Source organism: Chelon labrosus, assembly GCF_963514085.1.
Source record: "Chelon labrosus genome assembly, chromosome: 15".
Classification (NCBI taxonomy): domain Eukaryota; kingdom Metazoa; phylum Chordata; class Actinopteri; order Mugiliformes; family Mugilidae; genus Chelon; species Chelon labrosus.
The window spans coordinates 1,215,591-1,239,201 of NC_140348.1; the positions used below are offsets into that span (position 1 = coordinate 1,215,591).

Sequence of the window (23,611 nt, forward strand, 5' to 3'; positions counted from 1 at the left end):
CAAATTGCAGCTGGGCAAAACTTTCAGACCCACCCATGACTGCTTTCACTGTCATCTGGGCATGTTACTGTTGTGGCTGTGGGACAATCCCCACTTAGAGGACTCTCCATCCAAGGCATATTTATTTTGATATGATTTTTCATTGCATAAATTACTCCAGATTATATTATTTTTTTCTGTTGCCTGCAGATAAGTGCCCCCAATTTCCCCAAATGATCCATCACATTACTAATTAGAGGAAGCAGTAGTTACTGCTAATTTGTCTGGAAGTTCCACTTTCAATGAAACTGATTAAAATAAGATTTAAATCATAAAATGTCTTGCAGAGTCATGTTTGTTTCTAGGTTGGAAGCCTGACCAACTTCCACGCCCACACATTTTCATGGTCAATTGTTGGTCTAGAGTTGCTCTGTTGGAAATTCTCTTTCAAAGATCCATTTATGGTGGCTTTATGTAGTGATTGACAGAAGAGTAACATTCAACCAACCACATTTAATTGGCTATATTAAAAATCAAATTGATTATTTTTTTTTCTCTGCATCATTTGAAACACACCCCATAATGAAATCCAAACAGCGTGGTACCAGGCTCCACCAGAAGAATTGAGTTTTATGCCTTTTCAGTCTGTTCAGTCTGCTCTGATTGGTCCGTCACCCTGACCTAAGTGGGCACAGTCCATAGATGCTCCAAGCAACATTACTGCTGTTGAAGGACAGATGCAGGGGAAATGAGGGACATGAAAATGTGACAAAGCCTTGCACTGAATGAAAAATGGTACACAAGTGCAGAAAAGCAAATTTAATTTTCTCGGCTAATGTCTTAACTTTTCCTCTGTCTCTGGAGTTGTTTGGTCATTGCTCGAGAGTTGATCATTCCCATTCCCAAATAACTCCTCACTGCATTAAGAAACAATCAAAATGCTGGCCCTCACTACTGTACCATCACTTCTGTGAGACTGGTAGTACTGTGGTGTAACAACTACTTAAAGACTTACAGAGTTTTCAAGACATACATAAAACAAACAAGAAATATAACTGAATTGTAAAAGACAAAACTAATAGGACTAAGTAAAGAATATTCTATTTGGAATCAGCCTGAGGTTCCCTCACAGACATAATGTAAAGTGGGTCATTTCAGTGGGGTCATTTGAAATTTTGCCAACTTAATGCTGTTGAGTTGGTTTTGTTTACAACAAAAGGCCGCAATCAGAGAAGATGTTGAGTTCCTGCTATTACATCTGTCTAAAAAAATATATTAACAGGGAAATTACTTTAAAGGACAAACAGTCAACAGTAATTTAGACATTTATTGAGAAGCATATAATATGTCGCATAATTTGTCACTCTGCTTGGCTGTAGGACTTTTCTCTTTATGGGTTGAAACGCACCCAGTAACGAAATCCAATAGTTACAGGCTTATTGTAAAATATCTACAACAATATACTGATTTAAGGCAACTCTTTTATGCTGTGTCTGCCTATAACTGGTCTAAGCAAAGACAATGATTGGTGAAAAGAGTTGTCATTCATTTTTCTAAATCCACTCTTGAAAAGTTAGGCAAAAATAAATGATCGCCCTTGGCCTTGGCCTCCAAGAACAAGTGGCAATAGGTGGTATATAACTGATCAGTGAGGAGGGCCTTTCAGCAAACATTAAGTGAAATCTCAGGTCAGTTTTGCACGAGTCTGACAGAATGCAGTATGATTAAATTACTATTGTGTAGGGTCATGATTGTACGTGAAGGTGAGACCATTTAAAATGACAGACTTTAATAAAATGCTGGTCCCGCATTGTTTCATTTTGATGGGAAGTTGGTTTTTTTTCTTTTTCATTTGTTTAATGACATTACTTTGTAATCATACATTATTCATCACATTATGCTGTGGGTTAATCATATTATTTGCCTGTGTCAAATCAAATTTTAAAAATGTAATTTGTAAATGTCACGCAACATATTCCTTCCTTCAAGAAACGGTTTGGAAACTGTGCTTATTTGCTCACTTCTTACGGATTTAATGGGAGGACTGATATTAGTCTCATTCCCCATATGTAAATGCGTAGCTGGGCAAGCAGTTGGTTAGCGTAGATTAACATGAATACTATGGGGAAACATTTTAGAACCAGGCAAGCGGTTTTCCAACTGGCTAACCAGCTGCTAGTCCTAGTTTTATGTTTCCTGTTTACATGTGAAAACAATGGATCCTCTCTACTAACTTCTAGCAAAGCACAAGAAAATGAATTTTCTACTATGTCAAACTTTCCCATTAATTCATACTGGCAGAACCCAATGTAAGTGTGGACTGTATACATGCAGTAAAACCACTGACAGGTGAATAACTTCATCATCACTTGATCATCTTATTAGAATGCAGTGTTCTGCTAGGCATTCACATAAATGTATTTAGACACATATGACACACTTAAATGTTGTACAGCTAGAAACAGCTAGACATACAAACGTAGTCCAACGTGGACAGACCCAAAGGCTCCACTACCTATGTCCTAGTGCCAGATGCCACAGGACACCCTAAGAGCGCCCATGTTTATTCCTAGATGAGTCAGAACTGTGAACTGTTAGAGGCATATGGGAGACCTATACAATATTAGGCAGGTGGTCATAATGTTATGCCTGATTGGTGTATACTGAGAGAGGAACACAGAACGAACAGTTTGTCACAGGTGTCACCTGACCTTTTCAACAGCAGACATTTTGACTTGTCATAGCAAAGGAAGCACAGGTGTAAATAATAACATTAATGATGGCTCAGGGCAGAAACACAGAAAGTGGCGACCTCATCAGGAAACAGCAACACCTCCCCCATTCAGCAGCCCCTGGCGACTAATACAGCTGTTAATGAGAACGCTGCTGCTTCCTCTGCTGCTGCTGCTATTTTGAGTTACAATACAAATCAGTGCAGGAGAAGAATGTCAACAGTGTTGTAGAATAAGAAAAATCTTCATGACATGTCCCTCCTCAACATTCAGGTTTTGACCTATTTTTACTGAAGGTTTCTCAAAGAAAATGGATGCAAGTCTGTGGTTCCACGTGGCTCACCACTCTCTGTGTGTTGATAACGCTGTGTCCAAGCCTTTCCAGTGAACCTGATTGAACCGGTTCACCTTAATGGACAACATTATGAATAACACTTGCGCATTTTTTCCTGACATGTGAAAATGTAACGGATCTGTTGTAAACAGCTTTGTATTTAGGTAATAATTTGTCAAAAACACAGCATTTATTAATTACATATACATGTATATTTCATACTGAAATACACTGGGCAGAACTCTGTTGAAGTATCCAAAAAGCTACTGGACTTGTAGAGTTTTTTTGGAGAAAACGTTTCACCACTCATCTGACTAGCTTCTTCAGTTGGGACTGGTGGGAAGTTGAGGTTTAAATACACATGTGGGTTTAGCCCATCTGAAAAATTGCAGTTCAAGTAACAACGGAAGAAGCTACTCGTATGAGTGCTGAAACGTCTTCTCAAAAAAAAAAACTTCCAGTCCAGTTGCCTTTCTGAAAAGTTTTTTTTTGATATACCATGACCTGAATGACTGAGAACCTTCACAGACTCTCTGTTGTAGAGCTCAAACCTTGACGTATGTTCCACATAAAGGCTTTCAATATATAGATAGCTGTGGAACAGCAGTTCTCTGGCATGTCAAAGTATAGTCAGGCCAGCATTTGAAGAAGGATCAGTTCATTTTAATGGAAAGACAGCAACCATTGGATCTTTTCACAGTGGGAGTCTTTCTATCCAAGTTCTTTTCTGGTGAATTGACACATGCAGTAAGTTTGCTTCACTGATGACTGGCAAACTGCTAAGACAGTTCTAGCTTCTGAGCCAATGGAGAGTAGAAGAGTCCATCACACAAATATTTACTACACTAGCTAACTTTATACAGCCCTGCTCTGCTGAAATATACTATACAGAAAATACACCAACTTGCAGACAGCCTCCAAACATAATGCTGTTTAGGAAGTAGTATATTGTTATATAAAAGCGGAACTACATAACTAGCAGAGAGGCTTGCAGAAAAAAATGTAATTATTATGAGTGCATGAAAAAAAAAGAAATCTGTTTATTTAAATCACCCACTTCCAAACATGTGATATACTGAGTCCATACTGTTATACTAAACTGTGTCAATGCGCACAATTTGATCTTATTTGTGGACAAGACATTTGGTTTCTTTACCTATCTCTGAACAGCAGTATGGGAAATGTTTCAAATAATCTTTGTGGTCTCTGTTCTTGTGAGGATATCTGTGATCTGTTTTGGAATACATTCCTTATTCCTTCTTCAGCTCAAACGTGATGACATCCCACACTTCCGCCCAAGTGGTTGGACTGGGGAAGCCCTTGGTACGTACTTTAGTAAGTTTTTCAACGTAAACAGGCTGACTAATCTTCCTTAACAAACATTGAATTCTTGACATACCACATAATTGCCTATTATAATACCAACTTGCACATCAAATTCAAATTATAAGTATACTCGGGACAGGATCATTGACGTAAAGTAGATAAAACTTAATGGCCAGCACATGAGTCGAGACGGATCTTCAAAATAAACTAGCAAAGCGTCTGTTGCTCAGCACCCTCCTACTGTCTAAAAAGTGCTTGTTAACACATCTCTCTACTGAATAAGGCTGTTGGCTAAAACATATCTCTCACACAATGCACTTGCAAACACAGATCAAGAACAACTTTGGTTTGCTCCAGTACAACTGCTAAGAGTACACTGAACAGTGAAGACTGAACGCAGGACATTCACATGGAAATATCTTGGCTGTTTTGTTTCATTGCGGTTTTCTTTTTTCTTCTGTGTTCCTTCTTTTTTTGTACAACAAAATAGATCCTCTGAAGGGTTAACCTGCATGGCTGCTGTCCTGTTAATCATAATCCTCATATTCTGGATCCATGTCTTCACCTTGATAGTATGTCCCTTGTGTGGAGTAGGACCTCGTCTTCATTGAACAGTTGGTGTCCATCAGAATTGCCTGAAAAGACAATTGTTAAAAGGTGTTGTTTCTGCCACAGCATGTATTAGTGTTCTTTGTGTGAACAGAAATTAAAATACAGTCATTGTTTTAAATGTTCTTTAACTTGCAATTGTTTTGTGCCATTAAAGCATAATATGTAAGATGAATGAAAACTCCTGATTTTAGTAAGGCGGTATCTACTATTTTCATTGTCTTTCTGGCTCAGGTTATCAGATGGTGCCCCACTCATTCCTATGAAACCTTCTATCTTCCATTTCTGGAAAAAGGACCTTTTCAGTTCTAAGGGAACCTTTATACAGCATGCAGGCAGTTTTGGAGCTGTGAACACTGGTAAAAAATTGGATTGGCAATATTCTGATTCTGTGTTTGCGTTTTGAGTTTCGTTCATGTTTCTTGTTTTCCTGTTTCCTGTTTTATTTTGTTAAGTTTTTGATTTCCTGTTGCATTACTCCTTGTGTTTCCCTGTGTTGATTAGGTAATTGGTTTCCTCCTTGTCTTCTTTTGATTTGTGTCACCTGTGTCTCGTCACCCCTCTGTTCCTCGTGTGTGCATATATAGCCCTGCCTTCCCCTTTGTTCCTTGTCACGTCATACTACTATTTTTTTTTTTTTTACTCCCCTGTGTGTCACCAGTGCCCTCAGTGTTTTGAGTGTTTTTTGTCTTTAGTCTCTTGATACCTTTTTGTCTTTTGAAAGTTTTGATATTTGTTTGTTGGCGTTCCTGCTGTTTCAGCAGCGCCTTTTGTTTCCTTTTTTTGTTTGATAAAACTTAGTTTTTGCCCACTCCTGCCTCCTCCCTCTTTGTCCTGCATTTGGGTCCTTCCTCCCCTGGATAAAACCATAACATTTCTGTGCCATTATGTGTTTATAACGTAGAAAAACATGCAACAAAGCTCGCAGATTGCGCCAAACATAGAGAAGAAAGAAAGAAAGTAAAGATCTATAATCACCAAAGACATAAGGTCTTCAGGCAGTTTAGCATGTTCTTTTCAGCATACCAGAAACCATACAAAAATATATAAATATAAAATATGTAAAGTTTATCAATTCATGTAAAAGCAGAAAGAAACTGTGGCTGAGGTAAACTGACAGAGAAATACTGATGTGAAACCAGTGGTGTTTTTTTTTTTCTTCCAAATTTAAATCCGTTAGGAGCTTGCATGTCACTGTTAATTTTGAAACCTGTATTTTTTCCTGCGGTCGTGGATAGCTGCTCTGCCCTTTTTAGTTTAACCTGTGTCGCTTCTCATCTGAATCTAACTGACAAGTTCTTGTTATTTCAATTAATTCTGCCATTTAATAAGATATTTATTGTGAAGCACACCCAAGAAGTATCAACAGTAATATATCAAAATTAGCTCACTGTAGAAAAATCACTTTTGGCCTGATGGATATTAAATGTTGAATTCTCTTATTCTAAATATGCACAAAAATTAACAATATCCTAAAAGCACATCAGCAACCCACTGGACTTGAACTGTGCACAACAGGCTAGATATTGAGAAGTAACTGTTGATTCAGATCTGAACGATTCCACTCATCTTTAGAACTTAAAGAGGCAACTCGTCAGCAGCATTGCTGGAATGCCATGTTTTCTTTCATTTCAGGACATGGAAGCAGATTGATGGATTGACAGATCGGAACACCCTTAGTGAAGGAAGCAAATAGTGATGAGTGGCGGGGGGGGAGATGAAGTGAATACAAACAGAACATAACGGAAGTGGAAGGGGAATGAATGAAGGAAGATGCTGCATAGAGAAGTAAAAATGGGTATCGAGGCAGATGAGTGAAGCTGCTGGATGAGAGGGTTCACCCACAAGCATGCAGGGTGGAGATGTGTATACAGTCCAGTGGTGTCCAATGAAGGCAAGCCAGTTAATTGATTTTCTCCACTGGCTTAAGGTCGTATAACATGAATATGAGTGTATTTAAATGTGTTATTTAGAATAAATAGAAAGACAGCAGTGTGTGACATGATCTGTGGAAACTATTTTATGATTGGGTTATTGGGTCATGTTTAGTTGCAGTCTCATAACTTCTAAATAGAGGATTCAAAAAATATGTGAATGACTACTAGAGTTTTGGGTGTTGAATGAGAATGTGAATTCTCAACCAGACACAGAATGACAGCAATTTATGGTACTACTTCAGACACTAGGAAACAGTGTTGGGATTACAATCTATCCAAAAATCATAACTGTGCATTGTGTGTGTTGACCATGCCTTTTATAGCATCCATAGTTCTGTGTGTGTATGTAGGAACAGGTTGGCCTTGTATAAGTTTGCTATATATCTTACAATTTTCTCTTCCTGCCCTGGTGGATTCCTGAGGAAGAGGCAGAGAGGAGCAAATAAAATGTCCACTATTCCAATGATGGTCATCAGCCAGGGGAAGCCGATACTCTCAGCTATGGATCCTCCAATTGATGGACCTGTATCAGGAGATGACAGATCAATTCAGTACGGATAGGTTGATGTATTGGTAACAATGCTATAAGTATAAAGGAATGGTCTTGAAGCCATCACCTAGTAACAATCGAGTACCAATGATAATATACAGCCAAAAGCAAAAAGTCTGAAGACACTACAAGACAGCTGTAGCTCAGGTGATAGAGCTGGTTGTCCACTAATCACAGGGTTCTTGGTTTGATTCCCAGAACCTCCAGTGCCAAAAGGCAAGACAATGAGTTGACTGGGATAGGAGGTGATCCCCTTTCAGAGTATCTTAGAATTTGGGCATGGGCTCTTCAAGTTAGTTCAAACCTCTTCTTTGGTCTACAGGTATTTCATGCAAAGCTTTGAGGTAAATATGGACTCACTGAGCTGCTGCGAATGAATCCTGGTAGAGTCAGTTTAGTACAGGTGTCCAACTCCAGAGCAAAACCTCTAAAACTTGAATATTCCAGAACTATGTTTCACTGTAGTGTTATTCCCTCACCTGTTGTTCTCCCACTGTACTTTTTGTCATCATCCTCTGTAAAATCTTGGTGTATCTTTGTCTACTTACTGTACTGTATGTGTCCTTCAGACTTTTTGCTGACGATTTGGGTCTACTGCTTACCTAAAGCAAATCCCATGCAGAAAGCCACGTCAGCAATGGCATACACACTTCCGTAGACAGACACATGACGCAGGTCCACCAAGTAACCCATTATAGGCATCATAGAGGAATCCACCATGCCTGTAACACACAGTGGTCTTACAGTATTGTAAGATATTGTACATATTTAGCAGTACAGTTAGTGAATGTAGCAGACTTACCAATGGCAAAACCAACACCAAAATTGGGAAGAATCAGGCCGTAGATGTCTCCAGCAAATGGGACCTAGAACAGATTATTTGTTCATTTACTCCTATGAATTACATTATAGTAGAATAGCGGGAGTATAGAATCTACATTAAACACGTTGCATGGAGAGTGAAGCTGGCTGATTTTAGATTTTAGAAAGATAATAATAGTAAAGAGATTTGAGGAATAATGAGATATAGCGCAAATTTACACCGTGGACAGCCCGAGGGAGATGACGCGGACAATCTGGATGTTTTTTTTATATCCTAGAAAGAGTAAACGTAATGACATCTCTCTCTGTTTGATCCAAGCTGTAACCATACATTGCACTGTTGTACATAGACTCATTTCTGTTTATTCATTATATTTATATATATCCAGAACGTTTACTTTGGAACTGTTTCACTGCCAAATTCCTTCACATTTCGTCTATTTAGGTTTTTTATTCTTATGTGAGAGAGAGAGAGAGAGAGAGAGAGAGAGAAACGTTTTTTCGATTTTTCTGTATGTCGTGAACGTATTGACAAATTGACAATAAAGAAATCTTGATCTTGATCTTGATACACTCAATACTCTAATTATATCTGACAGTGCATTAAAATACACATTTATTGCATCATGTAGTGGAGCTACTCTTTAGTTTCCACTTGCTGAGCAACTATTTTAACATTTTTTTATTGTTAAAATCTATAGTTTATATAATGCACACATATCACACATCTCCTTGGTCACAATCATGCAGTGGTTAGCACTCGCCTCACAACAAGCAAAAGTGAGTGGGAAGCTAGCCACAGTCCCAGCCCTTCAGATGACAATAGCGATCTAGGAAAGATTGCCAGATCTTGTAGATTTTCTCCTCTTGTTTTTTTTTTTTTCTAAAGAGAATTTAATATTTACTCATTCCAGTCATTTCATCTCCCTTATCCATCAAGTCACACTGTGTTGGTAGTTTCGAATTCAAATAAGAGTATAAGGGTGAGATAATCTCTGTGCCAGCAGGCTGACAAATGATACCATATTCTGTTCCAGACTGTTTTGTGTTAGAGTCTCTTACTCCCAGAATTACCATGACAGGATCTAAATCCATAAGTTTTATGCAAAATGTTTGTTATCCAAGGAAATATTTCTCCAATAATCTAATATCCTCTGACAGCTTGTGAACATATGACTCAATGATGCTGGTACAAGCCCTCAGTGTTCAAGTGAAGGATCTACAGTATATCTGGAAATATTTTATATGAACTAAAAAAGACCATGTCTAGCACAGACTGAAGAGAGTTACCACTGACCCTAGGTCATCTTGCCAAGCAGATTTCAAGTGTTCCATATATTAGCAGGCCACCTGACTCACTTTATTGTAAAATTTGGATATAGCTCCTTCTCAGTGTGGATCTTGTAGAAATAACAGTTTTTAACTGGTCTGGGGAGTTAGGATATGATGGAGTATTTGGTTTCATTCATAAAGTTCCCCGTCTGCCAAACACTGTGTTATTCAATGAAGGTGCAAATGAATGATTTTCAGTTAGAAGACGTTGGAGGGTGCTTGCCTAATTCGTAAGTGTAATGATTTCTGTAATTATTTTCTCTAAGCCATGAAAGAAACCTTTCTTAATAAACCTAAAGACACATAAGGAGGATGCTAATTTTCATAATACTGATTTGAGTATGGAACCAGCTCTAAAAATTTGGGAACAATATAATTTAACTAAAATTAATCTTATATGCTGATATTTAATTGTGCTGATAATTAATTAGATATTAATCTAATCAATTTATAAAATTAATGTTACTGCAAGGTTTGACTTCTAAGGGTGGAAAATGTACAATAAAACCTCACATGCACACCACCACCATTCATTTTACCTTTATTTTTTAGAGATACTCAACTCAGAAAAATGAAAGAGAGAGAGCATGTGAATGACATGCAGCAAATGGTCCCTGGCTGGGAATCAGACTGGAGAGTCACTGAGCAGGGCATGCAGACTCATGAAGGATGTGCTCTACCCACTCATGTTGCCACAAATTCAACTAATAGCAAAATTTGAGCTCCATTTTTAACATTTCTGTGAGACAGCATGCTGATCAAATCTCCTGTGGTTGTCATCTGAATACTTGCTGTCTCCCAAATACTTACACATATTACGCTGATTCCAACCACCACCATTCCAATGAGAGCGCATAGCCATCTATAAGGGACAAAACAAGTGGTCAGTATCACCTAATGTAAAACAGATTTATTCCATTCAGCTGCATACAATTAGTATGTGTATAACACACTGCATATTTAAATATATAGATTGAATACTATACCAAATATACAGTATACTTAGTGCTACTTAGCATGCCTGAAAAATACTAAATGCCTGAAGAATAAGAAAAACCTTTATTAGTCCCGCAATGGGGAAACTGCAGTTTACAACAGCTTACAGAAAGATGCAGAATAAAAAAACAGCAAGAGAAAAAAGGGTAGCTATAAAGATAAATAGTGGAACAGAGTCAGGAAGGGAGAGAATGAGTAAGAGCTGTTGCAAGCAGCTGCCGGCTTCGACCGGCGCCGACCTGTACTTCCTTCAAACTTCCTGTACATTGAAGAGGGAATAACTTATAACAATGAGTCAGTGACACTGATTTATTGAACCTGTTGAAAACATTTCTCAACTGCAACTCTTGCTGTTCTCTTCTCTCTTTGCTGTTCTCTTCTCTCTTTGCTGTTCTCTTCTCTCTTTCTTCTGTCTGTACCCGGCTGGCCTTAGGCAGATGGGTCCCTCCATATGAGCTGGGTTCTGCTCAAGGTTTCTTCCTGTTAAAAGGGAGTTTTTCCTTGCCACCGTTGCCTTCAGGCTTGTTCTGGGGGTTTCAGGCCGGGTTTTTGTAAAGCGTCTTGAGACGATTTGTATTGTTAGTGACGCTATATAAATAAAATTGAATTGAATTGAATTGAACTCCATCAAATTTGATTTAACAGAAATGCAGCATAATAAACACTACATCCATGTCAATCATAATAACATAAGGTTGTGTCTTCATTAAATATGCCACGTGCAGTTCAATGACAGATACAGCCTCATCCTGATAAAGGCATTTCTTGTATGGAATGGTTCACGTGTGTAGCAGAAATGACCCACAATTTTGTGAATATTGCTGTTATGAGCGTAACTGCTGAGTGATGCTGTGGTCCTGTTGTGTTGACAGTACTATCACATATGTATTCTTGTTGTGTGTATGTGAACATTCTTCTGTAAAACTTTCATGTGTGATTGGGAGATACCAACCCGACAGTAATACACCGATCAGGCATAACATTATGACCACTGACAGTAAAAGTAAATAACATTGACCATCTTGTGACAATTCAGTGTTCTGCTGGGAAACTTTTGGAAATGGCATTCATGTGAATGTTAATTAGACATGTACCACCCACCTAGACCAGACCAGACACCCCCACCCCATGACACTCCTTGATGGCAGCAGCCATCCCCAGCAGGATGCAGCCTGACACAGGCACACACACAAAAACACTTTAGGAACGAATAAAAAAACCCACTAAGAACAACACAAGGTGTTGACCTGGCCTCCAAATTCACTAGATCCCAAACTGATCAAGTATCTGTGGGATGATCCACAGAGGCCGCTCCCCTCAACCCTTAGGACCCAAAGGCCCCCACTAACAATATTCTGTTGCCAGACACCACAGGACACCCTCAGAAGGCCCATGTCCATTCCCTGATGAGTCACCACAAGGGAGACCTACACAATATTAGGATGGTGGTCATAATGTTATGCCTGATCGGTGTATATTGCTTTTGATGCTTGGTTGTTATACATGCAGTGCAGACAGAGAGGCAAAATAAGTGTTTTCCACTACTGTAATATTCCCAAAGATGCAAAAGTAGTCCGGGATGCAGCATATGCATTTAACTTTGCATTTGGGGTAGAGGCCTGATTAAAAGCAAGAAGGTTCTTTTTCACAAACTACTCAAATGGAGTCTATTCTGAAAGTACTGTTTTAACATTAAATAGGATTAGCTTATGATAGCACTGACAACAGTTGTGGTTAATGGAAACAACAACAACAAAACAACCATTTCTAGTGAAGATGTGTACACACAGAGATTACGGATGCCCTTTACCAAGCCTTCAATAAAGCCAGCCTCACAAGCACTAAAAGACTGAAAACTCATTTAGAGGAGCGGAAACAGATATCAGATCCACAGAGGGAGAGAGAGAGTGTAGATAAACGTAATTTCCCTCCCTACCTCCCCATCTTGTGTGCCAGCGTGCCGAAGATGTTGGTTCCAATAAGGTAGGAGATAGACGCTGGTAGGAAAGCGACGCCTGGATCACAGACAGACACACATACAGAGACATGAGAAACTGAAGGTGTGGGCAGGATTTCCAAGATTAGCAGATCTCTATCAGTTGCTCATCACAGAGCTGCTGTACATCTTCCATTGTCTGTAATGAGGATTTGTGCTTTCCACCTGCCAGCATGTGACACCCTAATATCCTGTTCCCCTCTCCTCCTTTTTATCTGACCTAGACTTCATACACAACTGACTGCACAAACAGACTAATAACAGCAAAGACTGCAGGAAGTCTCTGTATTTCGTAAGATGGACTAGTGACACTTTTGTATGATGTCACTATGTAAGACATGTACGTATATTATGTACATAAAACAAAAAGATGTGGAAGACTGAAAAATTATTTTGATGATTTTCTTTGTGTGAGTGTGATGAAATATAATTATATGCAAAGGTTTGGGCACAATGTGGAGACTGCACATAAAAGCATAAGCAACCCCTATAAGGGCCTTCTTCAAATGTGAAAGCATAGTGAGTATTTGGTAATGTTCCTTTCTGTTCCTCCTTGTAGATCACTTCAGGTTCTGATATATTGTTCTGTCTGCTTCATATCATTGTCCTGTCTGAAAAGCCAGCTTCTTTTCACTTCCTTTGGCAACATCATATTTAGACAGAAACTCATAGAATTTGCGAAAAAAAAAAAACGATAAAATGATATTTTAGTTATGACTTACTATTTCATGATTATGAGTAAAGATGGTTTATACACTGATATATTTTTAAGACATTATTGCTTTTGTGCAGTGTTACCACCCCAACCAGTTGCCTGGGTGCCATGGCTGTTCAGCAACAAATTCCTTGCATATTTGTACATATATTAGGGCAAATAAAGCTGATTTAATTAGATTTTTCATCAATATCAATTGACCATTATGTGCGTCCTCCTGTTTATGTCTGTCTTTTTCAAGGTGCTGTAGCAACGCATGTCTGTGTAGTGTGTATTGTCTGTGTGTACAGAACAGAGCTTTATAAATACCTAGCTGCCATTTCCTGGCACACATTGTCTCCATCATCCAGATTGGCAGCGTTGGCTCCATCATGGCAATAGCCATATTTCCAAAACAAATGGCACCTGGGAATGGAGATTGAAGGTAAGTGGATGCAGTGTCAATTATGGTCTGTTTTTGTTCCTTGTTCCTTATGTGTTACTCCACAGCCTCCAGCCCTCCTTAACATGCAGCCCTCACTTCACAATATAATTTCAATTCATGTTCCTGCTCTGTAACCAGCAAATCAATTGCCGTCTTTCTGCTTGGTTGACATGTTCAAAAGACCAAAACAAGATCTGAATCATTTCCCTGCTCTTTGCCCACCACCATTAACACGACAATATCACACAGATGCTTCTCAGGACTGGGCTGCTGTATCGGCTATTATCTTCTTACCAGCTGCAATTAGAATGTATGGATCCTTCATTAACGTCAACAGTGAAGTCCCCTTCTGACTCTGTGAAGAACATAGGCACAATAAAAACATTCTTCTGTAAAATGCAAAAAGCCTATTTTATAGCCTACTACTTTCGTGTTTACACACATTGCCAACATTCCCATTAAGATCACCTCAAGAACCTCCTCCCAGTGAAATACAATTTGCTATCTCTGTTTTAATTATTATTATCAAAAACAATGACATAAATTATTAACCTAAAATAAAAAAAGTAAAGAAATTCTGCCTGGACTCATAAAAATGGCATGTCATTAGTCATAGCAATTGAGACACATTATACTTGAGATTCCTTAAACAAGCAGCATCACGCTCAGCCCAGTGCAGCTTCCTCATTAACTGAAGAGCCAACAGTGCCTTGTTGCAATTCTCGAAATGTGAAAAAATTTACTAATGACCAGATACAGATTATCTTGCTGCCTTTACTTCTATTAGCACCTCTGTTTGGTTCTTATCTTAGATCATGTGACATAGCAAACAGAAGCAAAAGACCATTCTTTCTTTTCTGGAGAAGTCATTAATTAGTTTCTGAAACATCTGAAATGATGTCTGAAGAGTTCACTGAAGCACTGGTTAGGATGTTCCATCTCTTTAAATACGTGATCATCCAATGTAATGCTGTAGAGTAAACTGGTTTATTAATACATTAAAAATAAGTTAACTTTAATAAAAATGATGTGTATATATTATTACTTTTCATAAAGAAATAATGTCAACTGAGTGGAAAAAGACATCTGCACACTTCTGCTTTAAAGTCCTTGTCAGTTAATACAGATGAGCAGTGTTTTCAATCTATTTAAAAAAAAAGGAATTTTTTCCAAACATTTTTCATAAGCATGTTTGATCAAACATGTCCACTGGGCACTGATGCTGTGAGAGAGAACACATTTATTCATGTGCTTGGGCAGTTGTAAGTTTTTGTCCTATTTTTCATTGTATTTTCATTTAAAAATAAATGATTTCATATAATAGCCTGTTTTACGGTAGCCATTAATAACTATGATCAGCACAAACAACCACACGTCCACCAAAACTGCCTCACACTGATCAAAATTTGCTTGAATGAACTACACTGTTGGTTGCTATATTTCAGACTTTTTTGTGCGCAGTAACTTTCCCTTAAAATAAATTGCAAGACTCAGTGTTGTAACTTGAATGTTTAACTGTCCTCATATGCTCTTGTTTGCTTAGCAGAGTATTGGTACTTTGAAACAGAGTCAAGCTAAAGGTGCTACGCAAACATAGCAGCTCACCTACTATTTACCAGGAATACTATGTGTTTTGTTGCATGTCTTCCTCCTTCTCCATTGCTCTTCACTCTTCCTGTATTTACTATCTAATTAAGAAAAATTGTCTTTAAAATGTTCTGCTGCTCTAAAGGTCATCTTAATGAAGTGAGGTAATAACCAGGAAATAAATAATCAAGGCAAACTCACCTCTGGTTCCACCTTAGTGGGCTGAAGAACAAAAAGCTGCAGAGCTGTGAACACACACACACAGTTAATGTAAACTTTAATGTGTAAGTGAAGATGTATTTTTGCAAGTGTTTGCTATTTTATTGCTAAGTATTCTGACTGAATATTCTTGGTTATTCCTGTTAGCAAGGAAAAAATGTACCTCCATCAAACAAAGCCAGGAAAGCCAGAATAAGGAAAGGAGCAGTCTTCCCAACAAATTCATACATCACGCTGCCAAATGGTGGTCCAACTGTGGAGGACACGCTGGTGGTCAGTATGGACAGTACTGGAGAGATCTACTTTGCAATCGCTGCAGCTACTGCAGTGTTTCCTCCATGACAGCTCACTTTCAACAGGTGTGTCAGAATATGTTTTGGGGAGAATGTTAGAAAAGCTGTATTATTAGCTGTTTTTTGTAGATAAAATGACACTTGAGTCAAAAGAATAATTTTTCACGAAAGACATATGCCATGGGCCGACTGGGCCTTTCTGTGTGGAGTTTGCATGTTCTCCCTGTGTCTGTGTGGGTTCTCTCCAGGTACTCCAGCTTCCTCCCACCGTCCAAAGACATGCTCGTTAGGTTCATTGGTGATTCTAAATTGGCCGTCGGTGTGTCCCCCCCCATGACCCTCCAGAGTACAAGCGGTTACAGTAAATGAATGAATGAATGAGAACATGCCATGCCATGAGAATGTGTTGCACCACCAACAAAAAAAAGCACCGTAACATATTATAACAAAACAATTGTTTCTCTGTAACAATATGGTAAAATTTCATACCTAACACTCCTAGTGCGAGACCTCCCAAGGCAATCCCAATGGCATGACCTCTCTCCTCATCATCTGTGTAGACGCTTGCCAGCATTCCCATACCTGAAAACACAGTTATACAGATGAAGAAAGCAAGAACTCCAGTCAGATTACATACACACACACACACACACAGAGTTACAATTAAAGCTGAACACAGAGAAAAGTTAATATATAAATAAAAATCTAAAAGCATTTTCAGCAATTGTAGATTATGTGTTTTGCATGGAAAAGTCACAAGGACCTTGGACCTTAGTTTTCATTTTTCTCAATGTACATTTAACGCACACATTTAAATATTTACTTTTTCAAGGCTCATTAGTTTAACACATACTGTAATTCAGTAGTGGAAAAAATGCATGCTGCTTGTTGATCTACAAGCAAGTATAAGCTGCACTTTAAAAAACAAGCCAATAAGGCCCAGTATTTAATTCAGTTACAGTATAACAAAGTTATGTATGACAAGCAAGGTAAGTAGTATAAGTGAAATAAAATAAATAAAATAAAATAAAGCACTTTAAACCAGAGAACAAAAATGACAGTCAATTTCAAGATTATGATAAAATTTCTTAAATTTAATAAAACCGATGATGTCTTTCTTTCTTCCCATCATTCTGGTCTTCCTGTTCTTGACACTTGGATATCTTCTTTTTTTCTTTTTACCATGAAAAGCCCTTTGGCAATCCAAGCACGTTTAATTTGCAGCGACTCACCCATGTGTTATTTAATTCTTTGAATGTACCAAACTGTTGATCTGGCCACTCTTATCCTAACCTGCATTCCGATGTGAATTGAATGTGAATACCTTCATATTAAGTTTGCACTCTAAACCTATATTTATTATATAACTACAACAAATATGTTACAGTAAATTCCTAAAAAATGACAAAAAGTGTCAGTGTTCAGACACATATGGACCTGACTGTATGTGGAGAGGAGCCACTTTCTTCTAAGGCATAGTTCCTTGGTCATCGGGTGGTGTGTCTATGTGAATCTGTGTAATTATATGTTAAAGCGTGAGAACCAAAAATGTGAGTGTTCATGTACTTTTTGTACTCTCATACGTATTCATGAACATAAATTAGTCCCTGTTTCTCACATTGAATTAACATGAGGACAGCAATGTGCCAAAGAGTCCTATTCCATTTTCTGGTCTGTCTGGTGTTAGTAACTGTGTTTTAGACCTTAATGAGACAGACACGATGCTGTGGTAGAAATCCTGACTGATAAACAACAAACTGTTTAAATGTTTCACATGTTAGGGGCCAGACATATTATGAAACAGCCTTTTTCTGTTTTACTTAAGTAGGATATTTGATATGAACCTAATATCTACTCATTAGTGAGGTGTCTAGATTGCTGTTACTAAAAATATGAGTAGATTATCTGTAAATGATCTTGTTTCTCTCGGACTTGTCACTCTACAGATATTTAGATTTCAGATTAGTGTTTAAAACTCTTTAGATAACGGTTGTCTGCACCTCTTTGCTAGCCTGGCAACATGTGGGTGACAATAAACCCACAATGCCGCACTAATTTAAATTAGTGTACTCAATAAATGTCTGTCTACTTAATGTTAATGTATTCAGATACACCCAGCTGCTGAAAAGGCAGAGTGGGTATGATCATCACATTGAAATGGAGAAAAGGAGACTATACCAGCCACAGATGAGCAGGAGGACCCCACACCTTGAAGCGATCTGGCCAGAAACAGCAGAGTGTAGCTCGATGAGAAGGCGAACACTTCACAACAGCAAGAAAAGCAAAATTATAAACAAAAAAACGTCAGGCATAGTGTATGTATTTTCTGGTTTTGAGAATAAAGGCATGGTTGCTGGAACTCACTGATTGTAGAGAGGAACATAATACAGAAGCCAGCGAATATGGGTAGCTGGTAGCCTATTCTAAGGGGACACAGAGAATAACATTACATTTATACAATATAGTTCTTCTAGTTAGTCTGAGATGTCTACATAAATATGTATACATACTGCATTTGCACAAAAGGTTTTTAGTTAAATCAGAAATGAATTTCAGCGTCTAAATCAGAGTAAAATAAAAATAAAAAAAATATTCATGACTATTTAAATGGAAATGCTGTGGCTGTGGAGAGTGGGAGTTGTTGTCAAGTTGAGCCAAGACAGATATGGATGTAGATTGTCTCCAGCTTTGTATGAGTTGCCAAAGCGTCAAGCAGTACAACCAGGAGTAAAATGAAATAATCACCTTTAAGCAGATACTGATAAAATTAAACTCCACAGAAAACAAGTGTCAAGTAACACAAAGTACAAAGAGGATTTGTAGAACTTTTGCATTCGCAAGACACATTCTCACCACAATTGTTAGGCTGGCATTTTAACTGAAACGCAGGAGGATTAAAAGTCCAAGAGCTGCCATGCACATCACAACATCATTGGAGCTATTGTATTCCCACGTAGAAACCTGACATGCTTGACTTGCCTTGTATTGTCCTCTGTCAGAAGGGAAGGTGACTCAGAACCAGTAATGCGACTGTGCCTCAATTACGGCGTATGCCTATCTGAGACAGTAAATAACGGCTTTGAGTTGAATGCTAGTAATGTTCTAGCAGTCATGCTTCTCCCCTAAATATATCTCCCTTCATTTATTTCTTATTTCCTATATTCTTATCTATCTATCCACCACAATCTCCTCCTTACACCAACTGTGTGGCTCTATAACTACCTCAAATCACTTCCTTCTTTTCTTCCTCCTTAATAGAAGAAAGTAGACTATTCACTAACCTGTTATCTCTGTTTTGGTCTCGGCCAACTTATATGAAGTATAACCAGCTCTCAGCAACTAACCTCCAGGGCCAAAAAAATGAAGCCAACACAGAGGCTGTAAAAAACTTCACCTCCTCAAAGGCTGAACAACACTGTCAAGTTATGGGCTGTAAAATCTAAACAATGAACTAAAAACTGGCTCCTAGAAAGAGTACTCAACAAAGTCACAATTATCTCTGACAAATTGTTATTGTGACTGCTGGCTTAGTGGTGATCATGAGAGTTTTCCTATAATAGAGTTTAAGTGTCATAGCCTATCGCACTCTCATACCATATGCTGGATGAATATGAGTGACTCATTCATTATGCAGTAATCGATGCATGAACAGACAAACACACATGCACACACATGCAAACACGCAATCAGGAACTCTGCTCTGCTTAATTCAGCTGGATTAGAGAGTGTATGTTGTAGCTAATATGACATTACACACCTGAAACCACATCAATGGCTTGTTGGATGTCGCCTCAGACTGAACCCAAAATGCTATTCTCTGTTGACCTCTCTGAACACCGTTGCTCTTTAATGCTTGTTGCAACATGTCATCAAATGCACACCGAGTTGCATCACAACTGAGACAAATAGAGCAGTTTTGAAGAAGGTTCTTCACATTGGATCAAATTGACCGAACCACTAAAATTCATGTGTCTTTGTACACACCAAAAAGCAGAACAATCAGATTCTTTACAAGGAAAATGAAACAGGCTCCTTCACAATTATCTGGCACGTTTTGACATGCAGTCACAGGATATGTGTGTGCAAGCACACAGTGTTCATTCCCTTTAACAAGCTTGCAAAAAAAAATTAAAGATACTATGCTTGTTTGGTTATTGAGTGTACACTGATGGTACAATAAATCAATTTTAACAATTGGAAATAAAATCCAAACAATACTTAATTAAACAACTCTATTTTCTTAAAAAAAGTTGTCCCCCAGACATCTATCCTCATGTTATTTCTGAGCGCAGTTTAATAAATTAGAACATAAACTGATTTGTCAGTTATAATGGTTAAATGTAAAGCTTAACAGCTGGCTGATTAATCAATTAGCTTACTCACATTTAGTGCTGTGGCATACATTACACAAAAATGTAACGCATTATTTGGTCAATCTACACACAGTAACCCATGTTTTCAGATTTTATTAAAATTCATTGAAAATCAAAAACTGAAATTTCTCATCTACAAAAGTGCCTTTGTAATGTCAGTCCCAATTGTGGCCAAGTTTCTCCTGTTTACTGTAATTCGTCAAATACTGAACTGATTGGATATGATGTACATCTGTGCATATAAAGACCTCACATTTCATGACAGCAACCAAGGAATGAACTCTTTTGAAAATTCAGTAGACATCAGTGAAACAACTGTGGTAAGGCATAGTCTGGCCAAGTACTCTAAAACCATGTCTAAACCTTTGTGTAGTCCCCGGAGTACAAGGTTCTGGTTAACTGTGAAACATGAGTTTGGAAACCCACCATGACTCTTCCAAGAGTTGTCCATTTAGCCAAACTGAATAGGAGTGCCTTGGTCTGCAAGATCACTCTAGGGCTGGAGATATACTTATGTATTTTCCACAAAATAATTCTGCAAGTGAATAGCATATATGTTATATACTGTCTTCCACCAATTCTCTGATGTGCCCTCTAAAAGGAAAGTTGGTATTCCAGACAATGACTATCATTTCCATCCCTAACAAAACGAGGACCACAAGACTTACTGTCTACAGACCTACTACCCTGCCCTCTGTGGACTCATTTCTGATGGAGATTGTGGGACAAATAAAGGATTTTCTTGTTCTTATTCTTATTCTTATACGTTTACAAGTGTGAGATTGACCATGAACAACAAAGAGCTGAACGCTGCAAACACAGTGGAGAGATGGTCATGAACTTCAGGAAAAATGTGGCACTATGGAATCCTTCTGCTTCCTTGGAAGCGGCTGAACATCAGCTCTCCATCAAAATCCTCCATGATCAATTGCATCCATTTAAAATAAAACCACTTTATTTAATACATTAGAACAAAAACTGAATTTGCATGTACAATAAATAATACCTTGTGTTTTAGGATAAGAATTCCAAATGTGGGATTGTTTTTTGGTTTATTGTGTGGCATCTACACAGGGTTTCATCTCTCGTGTTTATTATTCTGTGACACAAATTCTCAGGCACCAACAACAGACATATTCCAGGTTGCCTCTAAAGCCCATTAACTGGCCAAATCCCAGCTAACCAGTCAAATGATATATAAATGTCTCTACATAGAAACAATAATATTGCGAAGACATACCTGTTTGTAAGTGGCCCTATGAAGGGGTTGGTAATCAGTTGCACAGTGGCCTTAGAAGCAAACAGCATTCCCACTTTGACGTTTTCATTGAGCAGCCTGCTGCTGGACTGTGGGCAGTCAGAGGAGTTCTGTGGTTGCTCTACACCAGCAGGGGTTGGAGGGACCAGATCAGTAGACCTGGCTGTGGTGTTGGAGCCTGACAACCTGACAGAGTTGTCATATAAGGACACAATGCTGTGGAAGGATCTGGGAGGTTCCTGTTGTGACACGGTGCTGTTCTTCAACGCCACGTCCGTTGACTCATCCAGGTTGTATAGATAGCTAGGAATTATGGGAACTGGCGGGTACAAACAGGCAAGAGAGGACTGATGTAATGAAATATGACATGACCACTGACTGACACTTACTGGCATGATGCTATTCAAGGAGTATATCAGCAGAGATCAAGAGCGCTTCTTCAGGAGTATTCACAATGCTAAAGATGGACTGCTTACATCAGTGAAAACCAAAACCAAAAAGTAAGAAAAAAAGAAAGAAAGACAGATGTCTTTGACCGTAGAAGTAAATCTATGAAAATACAAATGGGCATATCAAAGAAAATGATATACTAATCTTTTTTTCTTCTTCTCATTATCTCAATAATCTGTTTATAGTTTTTCATCTCTCAGAGCCTAGTGTACATCCTATTCATAGAGCAACCTGCTTTTCTGGCTTCTTTCAAGAATTGTCTTGCTTTAAAATTTGTAACATTGTTGAAAATGGTTGCCTGAAGGATCAAGAACAAATTATATTCTTCTTCATCCATAAAATGTAGACAGTTATTTCTTAAACTTAAATGTTAATTTAGACATTGATACTGATGGAAGAATGTAGAAATTAGAGGGAATAATTACTGCTGTTTGAACATACCGAAGCACTATAATATTTGAAGAGGAAAATCCCTTAAAATTGACCCAATCAACAGGACAGTCACCTCTAAAAAATACAGCAGATAATGCAATGAAACAGCCACTTACAGTATTACCCTTTAACTTCCTAAAAATGCTTATACCATTTCTTCAAATATCATATAATTGCATCTGAAAATATATTTGCATTCCAGCTAAAAAATTTGATCTCGACACCAACGACCACACATTAAATGAATATTTAATGGCTGTCATGTGTTTCAAATGACTACCCCTTAAAATCTCTGACAACCTTATTTAGATTGAGGTATATGTGTGTTTTCAAGGGAGAACAAATAATTAACCACACATGCTGCCAGAGATCATCGGTGCCTGTATCGTTAAATGTGTATTGCTTTGGAAATGATCTGGGATGTGGATTGACAAATGTGGATTTTTGGGAAAAAAAATAACAGAATAACCATGAATGTGGGCCACGTTCATGTTGTCATAAACACCTATCCTTACTGGATCAGCCATATGTCATCAGGCTTATATATGCCATGAATGATGTGAATGATGACAGCATGCGGTCACATCTTTAATTCTAGGCTATGTCTTGGCAAGCTTAACACTGAGATCAAATCTGGTCTTGTAGTTTTCAGTCAGATGTCTAATTTTATTACATTTGAAATTTAAATGAAGCTTGAAATAAAATAAAAAATAAATACTAATTCATCTCCAGAGCGTCAGGTGATTTGTCAGATCGGGTTTTGGCACTATATATTTCACAACAACATATTGTGGATGACAATATTATTAAGGCTCTGCTGGCTGGTCTATGTGTGCCACACATGACACATGAGATTTTGGTACCGCTGTGGCATTAATCAACAGACAAGCTGTGATCTCCTGACCCTGAACAGACTGGTCCAGACGACAGAGCATGTTTGCACAGACTGGACTACCTGTTGCGCAAAGAGAGACGGAGAGAAACTCAACAGAGATGCGGGAGGTGAGAAAAAGCGCACTTACCAACAACAGTAAGCAGCATGTTATCCAGAAGCAGGGCGACGAAAACAATAAAGAGTATCAGCTTCCTCGACTGTCTCTCCTCTCTGAGCCATTTGAGCAAATTAAACTGCCGGAGCGCATCTAATCTCCCCATTGTGTTAGTCCCGAAAAGAGCAACACGACAGAAAAGGCGTCCTTCTGGAGAGAGACAAGTGGCGGCGACGGATCAGTAACTTTGAGAAACCC

The 23,611-nt window shown here is 38.3% G+C and overlaps 1 protein-coding gene across 1 annotated transcript; it reads right to left on the minus strand.

Annotated features, from left to right (window-relative positions):
• Window positions 1-4,057: 4,057 nt before the first annotated feature.
• Window positions 4,058-23,519, minus strand: slc18a2 (solute carrier family 18 member 2; the record flags this gene model as incomplete). Its single annotated transcript, XM_084561263.1, has 15 exons — window positions 4,058-5,006; window positions 7,307-7,440; window positions 8,070-8,189; window positions 8,270-8,333; window positions 10,432-10,483; window positions 12,554-12,632; window positions 13,638-13,733; window positions 14,047-14,107; window positions 15,541-15,584; window positions 15,722-15,811; window positions 16,341-16,433; window positions 18,030-18,113; window positions 18,216-18,274; window positions 21,465-21,801; window positions 23,387-23,519. The coding sequence occupies 15 exons, from the start codon at window positions 23,517-23,519 to the stop codon at window positions 4,899-4,901; spliced, it is 1,554 nt and encodes a 517-aa protein (XP_084417389.1). The 3' UTR covers window positions 4,058-4,898.
• Window positions 23,520-23,611: the final 92 nt, after the last annotated feature.